Consider the following 16,173-nt stretch of genomic DNA (forward strand, 5'->3'; position numbering starts at 1 on the left):
GTAGTTCAGCATTGTTTAATGTGGAAACAGGACTGAATCTTAGGTTTGTTTAAAAACATGCCAACATTTTCTGTACTTTCTTTTCCAAGTAACTACTGATGAAAATGTACAAAATTGAGGTTACATAAATTATGGAATAAAATCTGATTTGACAATAACACTCCAATCAAACACCAACACAGTGAAATTCATATCAATCTTTATTTGTACTTAGAAATTTTGCGCAACAATTCTTTTTTTTTTTTTTTTTTGTCCTTTATCCTTTAATGATTTACACCAGGGCAGATTAAAAGTCGATCTGAATCTCTCATGCCATTATTCCTGCAGGAGTGGCTGAAACGGACCTCTTACATAAAGTGCTTCTGTCAACGATCGCTTCTCTTTTTTTTGCAATAGAAAAAATGAAAAGACTGTGGAGGACAAAAAATTTCCATGGCTCACGAGAAGAGTGAAGGAAGGGGAATTCCTTTTAAAAAAAGAAGGGAAAAAAAAAAAACAGAAAAAAAGACCGAAAGAGCAAAGAAAGTTCAGTGAAGGCCGTTTCAGCCCAGGATCAGACTGGATTTGCCACCAGGTGGGTTCCTCCGGCCGGAGGGGTTGTTGGCAGCAGACGGGGCAGAAGGCTGTGCGGCTTCCTCTTTCTGCTCCACGACCTCCTCTGGAAGACACAAACACAGAGCGACAACCATTAGTGACCTACTCCATCTGACACGCTGATTCTGACGCCAACAGCACTGTTTGCAAGTGTGACAGCAAGTATCAAGTCTATATTAACATTGTTTGAAACAGAGGTGCTCAAACTTTTAATAGGAAGGGCCAAAAATTAAACCTGATTGAAGGCCGTGGGACAAAAGTAAATGCATTATAAAATATTACATTTAAATTTATATTTTATTAAAAAAAAAAAAAAAATTATATATGTATATTATGTATATATATATATATATGTGTCAGACAGATGCAACATAGATGGGTTGATTTTTAAAACTATACAAAATAACACCATATCATCCTCATGACAGTAAACACCGATTAAGTTGAAGTCAGTGAACATGGTTTATAACTTATTTGCTGCATGAAACCAAAGGACATCAATTTTTCCCATTCAGTTTGTTGATCATTTTGCGTATTAGTTGGTCTGTGCAGTTCATGCTAATTTTAACATTTCATTGTTTAACCTTCTGACATCTCAGTACTAAGATGGTTCATCTTAAAAAGACAGTTCACCCAAAAATGAAAATTCTGACATCATTCACTCACCCTCAAGATAATCCAAACCTATAGGCGTTTTTCTTCTGTTGAACAGAAAAGATGATATTTAGAAGAATGTAGGTGATAAAACAGCTGATGGTAACTGTGGACTTCCATAGTATTTTTTCCCCATACTATGGAAACCAATGACTACCAGCAACTGTTTTATTTCAAACATTCTTCGAAATATCTTCCTTTCTGTTCAACAGAAGAAAAACACCTATAGGTTTGGAACAACATGAGGGTAAATGACACTTTTCATTTTTTGGTGATCTGGATCCTGAGGCAAAACCAGCTGAGAACTATTGCTCCACAAAATCTTTTTTTAGTGTTGACATGGTACTGAATGCATGTGAAAGCAGCGGTGCATCAGAACTACAATCACAAACTCACTCAGATTTTAAGGTCAGTATATTTGCATTTTCTGGTGATGGGACCATCAGTCTTCCTGGAAGTGTTGGCTGTAAGTGTGTTTGGTAAGGTGTGACTCAGAAACGTCTCACTGAAGGACTCGTCATACGCTCACAGGATCAGCATTCAGCTCATAAACACTCAGTAATGTACATCGGTACAGCCTGAAATATATTCTACATAACTATATGAATGCAGATGGTTTAATTTGACTTTTTATGCCAACCCCAAATAACAAACTGTGATATAATATATATAATTTGACATATTGTGCCAACAAGTACAAACTGCTATATAATTCTTGCCGTAATGGGTGATATAATGGACATCCATAAACTGACTGTAGGATAAAACCGAGAAGAATCTCGCCGAGCAGGTTCATTAAAGTGCAGTTCTTTATACAGCACTACCTATGTGTTTGAACTCTGAGTAAAGACATTTGCTCAGATGAGCTGAGGCCAGATATTATGCAAAACTGTTTACTGGTAAAAAGCCACAGCCAGCAGACATGGAGAACCCAGGAATGGATAATATTTACACTATTTGCATTAAATAAAGGCAGAACATGAACACTTGAGCAGAACTGGTTGACCCGTTGTGTGAACTCAGATCAACCACTAAACACTACATTCATATAATGAACACTTCTGTGCTTAAGAGTTACAGTTTGGTCATAGCACAAAATTAACAGCATAAAAAGTAGATGTGTTTATAAGAATAAGCATAAGTAGCAGCTAGTTTAAAGCATTTAATAATTTTTTTTTTTTTTTTAAATAAAATAAAATTACTAAAACGTAAATAGCAGCAGTAGTAGTTATTATAGTTTATTATTATTCTTGAAGTACTATCGTTTTGATATACAGTCATGGCCAAAAATATCGGCACCCTTGGTAAATATAATCAAAGGCGGCTGTGAAAATTACTCTGCATTGTTAATCCTTTTGATCTTTTATTTAAAAAAAAATAATAATAATTCACAATCTAACCTTTCATTGGATAATAAGAATTTAAAATGGTGGGGGGGGATATCATTATGAAAAATGTTTTTCTCTAATACACATTGGCCACAATTAAAGGCACCATTTTATTCAATACTTTTTGAAACCTCCATTTGCCAGTTTAACAGCTCTACATTTTCTCCTATAATGCCTGATGAGACACCTGACAAGAGATCAGAGACCATTCCTTCATCCAGAATCACTCCAGACCCTTTAGATTCCCAGCTCCATGTTGGTGAACTTCTCTTCAGTTCACCACTCATTTTCTACAGGGTTCAGGTCAGAGGACTGGAATGGCCAGCAGAAGCTTGGTTTTGTGCTCAGTGACCCATTGTGTTGTTTTTGAGGTTTGTGTTTGGATTATTTTACGGTTGGAAGATCCAGACATGGCCCATTATAAGATTTCTAACAGAGTCAGTCACATTGATTTTTTTATCTGTTGGTATTTGATAGAATCCATGATGCCGTGTGTCTAAACAAGATGTCCAGGACCTCCAGCAGAAATATAGGCCCACCACATCAAAAATACAGCAGTATATTTCATTGTACACATGGGGTACTTTTTATCCCCGTGTTCACCAAACCCATCTTGAGTGTTTGCTGCTAAAAAGCTCATTTTTTTGTTTAATATGACCACAGAAATCAGTCCCATTTTAAGTTCCAGTCGTGTCTGATAACTGAATATGCTGGAGTTTGTTTTTGGATGAGCTAGGATAATTTTTCTTGAAACCCTCCCAAACAACACGTGGTGATGTAGGTGCTGTTTGACAATATATATTTTTTAAAGGTTTTCTGACCCCGAGATTCAACTATTTTCTGCAATTCTCCAGATGTGGTCCTTGGAGAGTCTTTAGCCACTCAAACTCTCCTTCTCACCGTGCATTAGGACGTTATAGACACACGTCTTCTTCCAGGCAGTTTCGTATCATTTCATGTTGATTCGAAATTCTTAATTATTGCCCTGATGGTGGAAATGGGAATTTTCACTGCTCTAGCTCTTTTCTTAAAGCCGCTTCACTAATTTGTGAAGCTCAATTATATTTTGCTGCACATCAGAAATATATTCTTTGGCTTTTCTCATTGTGATGGATGATTAAGGGAATTTGGGCTTTGTTTTCCCTCCTATTTATATTTCTGTGAAACAGGAAGCCATGGCTGGATAATTTCATGTTCATAATCACCCTGGAGTGCTCAAAATTGGGAATATGAATGGGAATATACTTCAGATATATTTTACTCATAAGAATTTCTAGGGGTGCCAATAATTGTGTCCAACGTGTATTTGAGAAAAACATTTCATAATGATATTCAAAAAACACATTTTTCAAATACTGTACATTATTGTACTGTAGGTCCTCTATGCCCCGACTCTCTCAAACACGTTGTTTTCTACAAAGTCCCTCCTTCCGACAAGTGCAGTCTGCTCTGATTGGCCAGCTGACAGTGCATTGTGATTAGCTGAACACCACAAGCACGCGTCGGAAATGTAACGCCCCTTTCCATAATCGCAAGCTTCAGCTTTCAAAGTAAATATAAAGACAGTTAATAATGTCCTTAGTTTTACCATCCGTTCTCTCTCTCTCTCAACTCACAATTCAAGGGGTGCTTTATTGGCATGACAAAAACTATACATTTGTATTGCCAAAGCAATTGCAGCTGGGCTGCTTACAAATAGTGTCTGTCTGTCAATACTTTAATAACAAACATACTTGCAGTCACTGATTCAGAAGCGCCAGATTGTCAGAGCAAATTTTGAATTACCTCCTTTCCTACGTTCACAAAACGGTCGTCCATAAAATGCGTTATGATAACATCTGGGTTGTGCTGTTCTATTGTAAATAATCTTAATGATTCCTAACTGCATCTACTTTCAGAAGGCCAAATAAAGTGCTTTTGCTTTCGCACAGAAACACACAGCGTCTCCCTGACACGGCTGCATCAACACTACTGCGGTTACTGAAACCACACCTTCTTTCTTTGCGTGAACATTTGGGCTGCATTACGCAAATATTTCCACATCGTGACGTAGACATGTGGAGGCGTGTTTGAATGAGCCATTTTAGGGGGGCGTGGCAGAGTCTTAACTTTTATAAAGATTCTTTTTGGGTTTGAGACTTTAGTCTTTGCAACTTTAGGGATCTCATCTATGCACGAACAGCTTGTAACACTCCAAAGAGAAAGGAAAACTTTAAATCGCATCATATGACCTCTTGGAGAAAAAAAAAAAAAAGAAAAAAAAGAAAGAGTCAACATACAACAGAATGAACATCAAATCAACAAATGCAAATCAACATAAGACACAAATCAGGGTGTGACGTTTGTCTGGTAGGATAAGACTAGAGTTAGAGTTTTAGTTGGAGTTCTAATGGAATTCCCTCACTCTGTCCCGCGAGACGAAGCGTCATATGAAGTACAGAATCAGTGTTACTGCAGCCGTCCTTAACGAGAAGACCAGACCGAAGCCGGCAGACGTGGAATCATGGAATAAATGTTAACGCAGAGAGGAACATTCCAGAACTAATGCAGACCTTCAGCAAGCGTTTATTCACAGCATTCCTCAACGAATGAGAGTCACACGTCACCAAACCAACAAGACAACCAAATACTGAAAATGATTCTCACCGTTGTTCTCTTGCTCATATTCAATTTGATCCTGCAAAACAAGAGCAGATTCCAGATCAGATGCATTAATAAACCAAACATGGACAGTATTTGCTTCAGTTCAGAGGATAACATAAAACTCAATTTTCTCACTGGATATTCAGTGTCCCACAGAAATGAATCACATTAAGGAGGTTAAAAACTAAGTATTGTATTGTTCAGGAAGTATTACTGTATAGCATTATTTCTCTCTGCACACACAGCATCAACAGAAAAGTAAACATTTCAGAGTGAGATCAAGTTACTAGTTTTGATTCAAGATCATGTTAATAAAAGTGTTCTATAAGAGCAGAGACATTCGATACGGACACAATAGAAAGAAAAGCCTGTAAAAAGCAACATCTCAAAGACAAGCAGATAAATTCAGTAAGAAATTTATCCTGTGAAGGACAAATGAATCAATCTGTCCACATAAAAAGCTCTGTGGTTTCACTGACCCAGAGAACAGCTGTGTGTGTGTGTGTGTCCACAGACCCTGCGGCTGTTGGTTTGTACCCCACCCAGCTAACGGTGTTATTTTAGACTCACATCCAGTCAGTTAACAACATTACTGTGAGCCAAAAACTGTTACAATAATAAAACCACTCCAAACTTTAGTCACAGGATATTGTAGAGAAATAGCAATAGCCATTCAATAGGTCAATCTGATACTTTTTTACAGAATACAATAGAATAGTTAATTGTGACTAGGGCTGCAACTAACGATTATCTTAATCGATTAATTTTTCGATTAATCGATGAATCGGATTTAAAAAAGAAAGAAAGAAAAGCATTCATTTCCAACCCTTTATTCAAAAACAGAACTAAAATCTTTAGAAAGTGCACAAACATGTTGCTCCTTGAACATCCCTGAGCTGTTATAATAAAATAAAAATGGACTAACAAAAAACATACACATGTATGCTTTACATCTGCCAAATATATAGACTTTTGGGGGAAAAAGTGCAAAAAATTAAATAATTTAACAACACTGCGTCGTTAGCGTTGGTATTGTATCAGACATTTGCACTTAACATTATATGAAAATCAAGCTCAAATGGAGTTAATAATGTTTTGACCAGAGAATGACGGAGATGGAGTGTTTTGTCTGTCATTAGAACGGCTGTAACTGTTACCTGAAGCAGCAAGTGCATTGCATTATGCTTTCATCAACTTTTACAGGTTATATAACTTTGATTGTAGCTATATGAGCGCTTAGTTTTTTCTTCTTGTTTAATACACTTGGCCAAAATCTCAAATTAAGCGCTTATGCACATAATGCACAGGATATTTAAAACGTATATAGACAGCAAATAACTAATTCTTCTCCACTCTTCAAACACACAAAAACATTATCCTTTACTGACATAGTGTTTGAGTAAAGAAAACGCTGTACTATTCAAACAATTATTTATTCACCCTTGCATTGCGAAAAAGCAGAGATCTCATCTTCTCCAGGCTGTGCGCGGCGAGTCAATCTGAATGGAGGCGGGGTGAAGTTACGAGGTCTCGCTGAGAGCTCGATGATCCAATGGCGTTACGAAGTTTTACTGACAAGTTATTTTAGTGCTTATCATTGGTTTACTATTTTTAAAACTCTGATTTAAAATAATAAAAACGAATTATAAGCGACTCAAGTTTGGATAATTTTTCACAGCACCTGACTGGGCTAGGGTATGGCAACTTATACTTATACATACTCTGCCATACGCAAACACCGCCCCTGCTCCCACACCTTGGATGACTTGGGTCGCACGGATTTCTCTGCCTCCACTATGTATCTTTCCTCTACCTCCGCTCTTTTTTTTTTTTTTTTTTTTTTACATTTATTTATGAGGCGCCAAACTCTGCTAGCATCCGTGCGCGAGAGAGACCGAGTGTCTTCACTCCGCTCCGCGCTCAACTAAAGTTTTTTTTTTTTAAATAATTAAACGTCTCTGCGTCGCGAGACACAACGAATCGATTATGAAATTCGTTGCCAACGCTTTTAGTAATCGATTTTTATCGATTTAATCGATTCGTTGTTGCAGCCCTAATTGTGACCCTGGACCACAAAACCAGTCTTAAGTCGCTGGGGTATATTTGTAGCAATAGCCAAAAATACATTGTATGGGTGAAAATTATCGATTTTACTTTTATGCCTAAAATCATTAGGATATTAAGTAAAGATGTTCCATGAAGATATTTTGTAAATTTCTTACCATAAATATCAAAACTTAATTTTTGATTAGTAATATGCGTCGCTAAGAACTTCATTTGGAAAGCTTCATCAGCTTTCAGATAAAAAAAAAAAAATTGACACTTAAGACTGGTTTTGTGGTGCAGAGTCACAATTTTCTGTCTTTCCTGAAAGTCTCTGGTCTCATAATACATATACATAAAAATAAATCTTAATATATTCTCCCATGTCTTGAATGTGTCTGGCCTTTATTGTTCATGATTAATCATTTAAATCAATTAATCAATAATTTATTAATCATTTCAAATATATAATGTTAATGCTATAAATGAGTATTCTTTTATTTAAGGATGCAGAAAAAAAAAAAAAAAAATATATATATATATATATAATAAAAAGCCAGAGATTCTAGACCGACAGGAAATGCATTATTAAATATTTATTATAAATTAATTTATTTTGTTAGACTGTTACCTGCAGGCTTTCATCAATAATAATAATAATTTATGTATTTTAAATTTTGAATGTGTACAGTGGTTAATCATGAACCACTGATTAACCACTGTACACTTATTTCAAAAATTTAAAATACATAAATTATTATTATTATTATTGATGAAAGCCTGCAGGTAACAGTCTAACAAAATAAATTAATTTATAATAAATATTTAATAATGCATTTCCTGTCGGTCTAGAATATCTCTGGCTTCATAGTACTTGATTAAATCATTGCACTTATGATTTTCACATTTTATTTTGATGAAAGGTTGCAGAAAACATTTCACTTTTTTTTTTAAATAATAAAAATTTCTGTATTCATTTATTGTATGCATTTTCTGCTAGTCTTGAATTTGTCTAGTATTACGGTTTTACGATTAATCATTGCACACAAAACATTGAAAATGTATTGTAATTTTTTTTTTTCCTCTGCACTTTTTGCACCGCTTATTTTTCCTTCAGAATAAAATGTACAGATGAATTGCTGACAGTAACACCAGGATCATGCATTAAGTAAATAAGGCTCATGTTGACTAAGAGCATTACATCCATGAATGGGTGTGTGAGTGAACTACACTGAATGACCTACATTCACGTCACACTCATTAGCCTCATGTTTTATCTGAGGTGTGTCTGTGAACTCACCGTGTTGTTGGCGGGTGGTTCGCCGGGAGCTCCGTTATCATAGACAATGACGGGCTGGCATCGCCTCAGAGGAGCCGAGGGTTCACCGCACAGGACGCCAGACGCTTCTCCACCTGAGACCACAACACAACACTCACATCAGACCGCTGGCACCGGTACAGATCACAGTGTCAATAAATACAATACAAACTTCTTAAAAAGAAGTAAAGAACAAAGACTGTGCATCAAATCGGCATTTGTTTGGCAGGTAAATCACTTCCGCTGTTTGCATTTACAATTCAGTCATGTCAGAAATATTTTCCATATTGCTGTTCCATGTAGATGTTAATGACTTTGATTTTAAGGTCATTTTGTAGAATTACTATTCAGGTTCAATGTTGGGTCACCGCTTGATGTTTGAATCATAAAACATCCTGTTTGAAATAACATCACCCTGACATGATACTGCGTTTTCTGGAATCAGACGCTGAAATAAACAAAAGACACATTTGCAACAGGTTTGTTTGAAGTGGGAGGAAAAACAGCCACAGTGATCTGAATAAGCTGCTATTACCACAGACAACATTTATTACCACAGACGACACACTCCAGACGACACACACACACACACCTCACGGCTTTGAGGAGTGTTTGAGTGCCGTGACCCTGAGGTCAGAGTCCTCAACACGTCTAGAAGAACAACAGCAGCCGCTTGCTTTTCAACACGCAAGAAACAAAGAGCTTTTGATTTGATGGACAAACCGCGGCATCCTATTGTGAGTCAAGGGAGTGATTATGAACATCAAATGAGCTCAATAGTGACACACACACACTTCTTTAGCAGGATTTGCTCTGGAAGCTATTTTCTCTATGGAGCTTTTGAGTCACAAAAACCAGATATGAAATAAAAGATGAACGTCACACTTAAATTTGGATAAAAGAAAGAAAGATCATTTAATTTTTGCTAAATGTTCCTAAATGCCCAATGCATACGTAATTAGGGACCGTAGGGAGACGGACTCGATGCCTTCACAGGTCCGGTCACTGCTGAGCCATTTTGCAGTGACTCCTGTTGCCATGGTAACAGTGATTCTGCAGGATTATGGGAAGTGGAGTTTTTGACAGGAATAATGTTAACAAAGCCGCTTTAAGGCAAGCCTTCAAGGTTATCAAAAAAATAGCATAATGCTGCAACACACTGGCAAGGAGACAAGAGGCTGTTCCTTTAAATGGAAGACAGTGAAGAAGCTTTGATACGCTGAACAAACTGCTTGTGGGGCTAAAAGCTTATTTAATGAATCGACAGACTATCGACTAATCTTCAACATGCCTGCCAATAAACAGTCGTTTTGGATTGATCTAGTATTAGCTTACACTGGGAAAACAGCGGTTTTATAAGAGATGTCATGGATAATTTTGTGCCAAGTAGTTCTAATTTCATCTTCTCAGAGTATGGCCATATATGCATTATATTATATTATATATGCGCAACATGTCTTTTCAGAGAAGTGAAAGCATAAAAATGTTTTATTATTTTATTTTACACTTTACAATTTTTGCCTGCAGATTTAAATTACAAGGCCATAAGTTTATTTCTCCAATTCAGCAGTACTTGCATACACCAAATGTTTCAGATTTATTCCCATCTATATTCTGAATGTTATTACCAAGGGGTTTGTTGATATATCATTCACCTGGTTTTATTATGTAAGGGATAATCAACGGCTAGCTGTGCATTAAACGATTTGAATGCATGACGTGGAGGCGAAGAACCACCTGACACGCAGCGGAGGGTGATTGCCTCCGCGAAGTGCATTCAAATCGTTTAATACACAGCTAGCCGTTGATTATCCCGTTTATGCCATGGTTATTTGCCAGCATTCACATATTAAAGATGTTAATAATATTTGTGCTGCAATATTTGACCGGAACGATAAAAATGACGGTTATTTTCATCTGTATTACTATTTAACTGTAACTGTATGTTACTATGGTTACCAGTGTTTATAGGAAGCACATTAATACAGAACGTGATTAAACTGACCTGTGCAGTTCAACGAATTTAATCAACACCTGCCAGCCAATCAGAATCCAGTATTCATACAGACCATGGCATAATGTACTTTATTTCCTTCTGTATATTTCAATGACATATTTTAAACTTAAAATGTTTGTTTATCCATTTCAGCAGCACTTACATGCACCAAACTTTACAGTTTTATTCCCATCTATATTCTGAAGGTTATTACAGAGGGGTTTGTTCATATATCATTCACACTGATAAAAATTGCATTTAATTCCTAAAATATGGTGAAAACTTTTTTTCAGACTGTTGACAGTGTTTTCTGATTAATGCAGTGATAAAGAGATATCAAAAATCCCTTCTGTAAAAACCTTCACGTCCAATACATCAGCAAACTAGGACTTTTGAACCTGGCTTTATCCAGTGTTCAGATTTATTCTCTGGAAATGTTTGCAAATTAGTGCATATTTAATTAGAAAATGCCTCATTTGCTTATTTAAACGAAACATTTCCAGAATACAAAACATTTCTCTCAAATGTACTGAGATTAATCAACTGGGAAAAGTATGATGATATCCATTTGTTAAATTTGTACACTATTCACCCTTGACGTCTTGCTTTAATGGAGAAAAGTGTAATGGGATTTGAACTTCCACAACCAACTTATGCTCCATTAGCTGATACAAAAAACAAATAAAAACTAAAACCCCTTTCAAAACACAATAGACAATCACAACGACATCCTGTCAGGCACCTCTGGCCGACACGATGAACTTCCTGTCAAACACGACAGCAGCTCAATCGTAGCAACACTATAAATCAACAGATCCTACACTCATTCATACTGTACATGAAAGATATGAGTTTTCCCTTCATATCTGTCATTTACCATCTCAAAGACCTGGAGCAGGTTGCATAAGAGGTTTAGACTAGTCTTAAAGTTAGTCATCTAATTTTGTTCTTTAAGACTGGGCAAAATTTTTAAAATTCAGTTACATTAAAACGTAGATTAGTCTAAGCTGAATCCAAAATATAAGACTGATTAACTGCTTGGTTAACTGCTAGTTGGTCAAACTAGTTCTTAACAGAGGCTAAGTTTATGCAACTGGCCCCAGAAGACGTAGAGTTCACAGTATAAAATCTTTGAAAGACATTCCTTTTTTGGAGACGCTTAGATCTGCTAATGCATATCCAGTTTGCTTGCTACTGAATTTAAGCTTTGTTTTCAGAGTTACGGCTGTAAAATTTCCAGACGGCCCAAACGCTGCAGCGGGATTCAACATCTCAGACGGGATCCAGGCAAACGCCTTTAGAGAGAATAACCAGATATACGAAGGACACCTGCCCGAATGAAGCATTAGCGCTGAATCAAAGCTCAGATTATCCCCATACCAGCGTTTATCCGTATATGAGCTTGCGCAGGGCTAAGCGCACGACTACTGGCTGCATTCAAAACACAATGTGTGCGTCTCTTCCAGAAAACGAAGCTGCTGTCAAACTCTGAACATCTAAACACAGAGGCGCCTCGCTGTCTACATAGGCAGCTCCCTTCTGAGGGTGCATCCTACATAAGTGACGGATTTGGAGCAGCGTGTGAAGCACACGGGAGACATGATTTCAGTAGAGTTTGACATGTTGCTAAACTAACAACGTGCTGCTTCAAGCATACAAACACAGCACTGGCTTTGGGGAAATCTCTTTAAATTATTAAATAAAATTCAAGTCAACATTTCTCTTCGTAAAACAGACTCTCTGGACTGCATGCTTCATCATGACGTCACTCGCTATCATTCCCAACATCACGAGTCACTTCCTGAATCACTGGACTGTCAGGATATTTGGCCAGGATATGACATCATGCCAAAGGTATGCTGACACACTTGTGGTCGAGCAAGTGTAAGTGAGGACAGATAAGTGTATGTTAACCCTGGAAAATCTTACAAAGTAAGTTTCTAAACACTAGCTAAAGTCACTGCACCCTACATCTGTTTGCAATGTTGTGTATCTGACCAAGCAAATGTGTTCAAACAAAATGTCACTTATAGTCTCCATGTGCTGACAGATGAGAGAAAGATGCTGGATCTGTTTTAAAGACCTAGCGTGAAGGTCAGTTTTTACATATTTTCCTATTGAAACAATAAGACAATAGTGACTCAAAATTGATAGTACTCTCTTGTGAACAAGATGCTATTATTATTTTTTTAATTCATTTTACTATTATGCACTATAACAGAAGTTTAGATATACATTCAAAACCACATTTTTATTTTTTTTTAATTGATCTAAAGTGACAGAGACATTTACGTTACAAAAGATTTCCATTTTGAATAACATTAATAAGAAATGTTTCTTAAGCAGCAAATCAGCATCTTTTGAATGACACGTGACACTGAAGACTGGAATAATGATAAGTTACATTTTAAAAGATTTTATTTTAGTAATAACGTAATTTTACGTTTGTTTCTGTATTTTTGATCAAATAAATGCAGCCTAGGTGAGCAGAAGAGACTTTCAAAAATATATTAGTAATAATTTATAGCAAACATGTGTAAATCATCTTAGTTTTACAACATGTAAGGGTGACAAGAATGCTATGCTGCTTTTAAATAATGCAAGTTTTAAAATAAAATCAAATCCAGACCTGACCAGAAGCAGAATTTAAACCGTGTGTGTGTGTGTTGTACCTGGTGGGTTGTTCCTCCGATGGGCATGAGGGTCGTCAGGTTCAGCAAAGATACTGGAGGCCATCTTGTTTTTGCGCACAGGCTTCTCCTCATCTGTGCCGAAGGAAATGTTAGAGGCTCCGCCAGGGGGACGCAACACCCTACAAGACATGGGTCAGAAGAATGATGCCCAACAAATCAACTGCACACAGTAGAAAAATGAACAGCACATATTGCATGAAAGAAACCAAGTAGGACTTTATGATGCTTGCACCATGCAGCAGTAGAGATTTAAATACATGATAACAGTAGAAATGACCTTTTTACATTGTTTACATGTCAGAACAGGGAAGCAACATGAAAAATTCAAAGCAGCGCACATCATAAACAAGTCACGAGTTTAGTCATTTATGACTGACAATATCATGCTGTTGGTGCATTCATATAGAATTTTGCTTAACAGCTTTTCTTCTGATAGTGTGTTTCCTTTAACAAAATATCAGAAGTCTATTTTCATAAGCTCAGAGTAATAGAAAGTGAAAATCATCATAATAAAATTTCAATAAAGACAATTACATACACTAATTTTCCATAACAAAAATATATAGCAATTATATACTGTCTTTCAGTTTGATATGACAAAATCTTCCAAGAAGGCTTTTAATTATTTTTTTTCTGTTGCCTATTATCAGTTTAAAGCAGGACAGTTCAATAAAATGTGCTTTTTAGTCAATGAAGTCTTACAAAAATCATATTAGTTTTACAAAATGACCTTTAAATAAATAAAGCGTTTTGCATTATCAATGAAAAAGTACATACATTTATGCATTTGGCAGATACTTCAATCCAAATTGACTTCTTCAGTTCATGCATGCACAGGAAATCGAAACCATGACCTTTGCATTGCCCTACATGAATGCGCATTAGCACATCTTTAATAAAATATGCACAATACTGAAAGTAAGAATATCTATGCTGTGATGCAAATTTGTTATGGTGATATTAAGTGACTCATACAACGAATGACTTGGGTCATATTGCCCACCCCTACACTGAAAGACACACACACACACACAGCTGACCAGACCAGAGCTCATCTGCTCACACCAAGTGCAGATTCCAGTGTTGGATGGTTTTCATTCAGCACATATGTTGATTCATTAAAAAGCCACGAGGGCGGGTGTGGACCGACCCCGGATGAAAAGCAGCAGACCCGTGATTGATGCGGTCGAGGGAAGCCCTAATCGATGCTTTTGAAAAGAGCAGTGCTGATTTCAACACCCCTCCCTTCCGCGCAGAACGAGACCAGCTGACACCCGCCGGCAGCTGTCAGGGTCGCCTCCATCCCAACGCAACTTTCTGCTCCTTTTGTCAAAGGAATCGACGGTGCGGCGATTATAAAACCAACCACTGCTGTCTGGATGAACTGGTTAAACAGCTAATGCTTTAACCAGACTAAAGCTTGGGATCAGATCAGGGGACTTTATTAGGGAAGGCGGCCATTCGCTCGAGACCCCACCCAACTGACACAGGAGACACATGGCATTAAAAATCCCTCCTCAAGCCCAAGATGCATGCTGAAAACATCCCTAAATCAGCCCGAGTGACCAATAAACACGCCTGCTCTCGGCTTGACCTACATTTCTGGCCGTTCCACTGAGGGAAACCCCAGACATGCAGGATTTAAAAACTAAAACTGGGGGAAATGACAGGGAAAAGAGCTTCAAAGGTGGTGGTGAGGGTGGCAACATGTTGCAGCAAGACCCAAAACCAGGATGTCTTGTATTAGGATTAACATACTAGACAATGCCATGATCCTCATTTAAAAGCAACAAGATCCAACCTTGTTTCTGTGCATCAGGCGCAAACAAAAGCCACTGCAACATTTTTGACATGCAAATGCCTGAATGCATCTCCATCCCTCCTTTGAAAGTTACAGATGATATCATTTCTGGACACACAAATGCACCTAAAAAAAAATAATCGGTTAGTTTGGATCGCAAAGTCCTTTGGCCAGACAAACCTTCCACTGGCTGGCTGGACGAAATTCAATGCATCTGTTCCAACCCTAGTATCAGAAACCTTTTAAGGACAATGGAGCGTGTATTTTTGGGCCAGAGCTCGAGGTTACACTGACTGAACAGTCAGATGACTGGGATTAAACTGATAAAAATATAAGTAGCAAAGCAAGCATCCATTCACGAAAACAACGCAATGCACAATGCAAATCAACTTTAAAGCAAATCACCCAGTTTGAGATGGCAGTGGCAGCCTGCCAGCCCCATTCCTTTATGCTGGGTGAAGTTTGGGCACCATCCACATCAAAACACCAGACATCACATCAAACTACATGCATACAATGAGCCTGGAGTGAATCTCGGATCAGAATAAGGGTGGAGGAAGAGGATGATGATGGTGGTGGCAGACAGTCTGGGTTAATTCAGACCAAATGAAAACGTGAAATCAGTCCAAATCCATTAAATCCTCGTATTCAGCCTGATAAGCTTCATTTGCATGCGTGCATTGGAGGAGGAATCCATCCATCAGGCCACCACCATCATCATCCTCATCCTCATCACCTCCAGCTCTTCTTTTGTCTCGCTTCTGATCGCAACAAACCCCTTTAAACGCATTTACCTGGAGCTGTTTTTGGCACCAGGCTCCATGCCTTGGAAGGTGGTCGTCGTAGTCATGTTGAGCGGGTAATGTGCTCGCTAAACCGCGCTAGAAAGCCTTCAGCTGGACTGAATTCGCCTAAGTCCTTTATCCCGCATGGACTCCGCCCGGACCAGCTGAAATCCGAGCGCGCCGAAGCGGCCCTTTAGACCAGCCCACGAAGCCCCGCCCACGGCCGCGACGCGCCACCTGATTGGGCGGAGGACAGCG

General features: G+C 37.8%; 1 protein-coding gene across 1 annotated transcript; it reads right to left on the reverse strand.

Annotated features, from left to right (window-relative positions):
- Positions 1–200: 200 nt before the first annotated feature.
- Positions 201–16,106, reverse strand: jpt1b (Jupiter microtubule associated homolog 1b). The gene is made up of 5 exons (XM_058771647.1): positions 15,925–16,106; positions 13,309–13,448; positions 8,623–8,735; positions 5,283–5,313; positions 201–658 (listed from the first exon to the last, which is right to left on the reverse strand). The coding sequence occupies exons 1-5, from the start codon at positions 15,978–15,980 to the stop codon at positions 543–545; spliced, it is 456 nt and encodes a 151-aa protein (XP_058627630.1). The 5' UTR covers positions 15,981–16,106; the 3' UTR covers positions 201–542.
- Positions 16,107–16,173: the final 67 nt, after the last annotated feature.

This window comes from Onychostoma macrolepis, chromosome 03 (genome assembly GCF_012432095.1).
Source record: "Onychostoma macrolepis isolate SWU-2019 chromosome 03, ASM1243209v1, whole genome shotgun sequence".
In the NCBI taxonomy this organism is placed as follows: Eukaryota; Metazoa; Chordata; class Actinopteri; order Cypriniformes; family Cyprinidae; genus Onychostoma; species Onychostoma macrolepis.

Bases quoted from the DNA above. Each gene is read 5' to 3' on its own strand.
- jpt1b (XM_058771647.1), bottom strand. From the start codon at position 15,980: ATGACTACGACGACCACCTTCCAAGGCATGGAGCCTGGTGCCAAAAAC. The intron at 13,449-15,924 runs GTAAATGCGTTT...CATGTCTTGTAG, and splicing joins GGTGCCAAAAACAGCTCCAG to GGTGTTGCGTCCCCCTGGCG. The intron at 8,736-13,308 runs GTACAACACACA...TTGTGGTCTCAG, and splicing joins TCGGAGGAACAACCCACCAG to GTGGAGAAGCGTCTGGCGTC.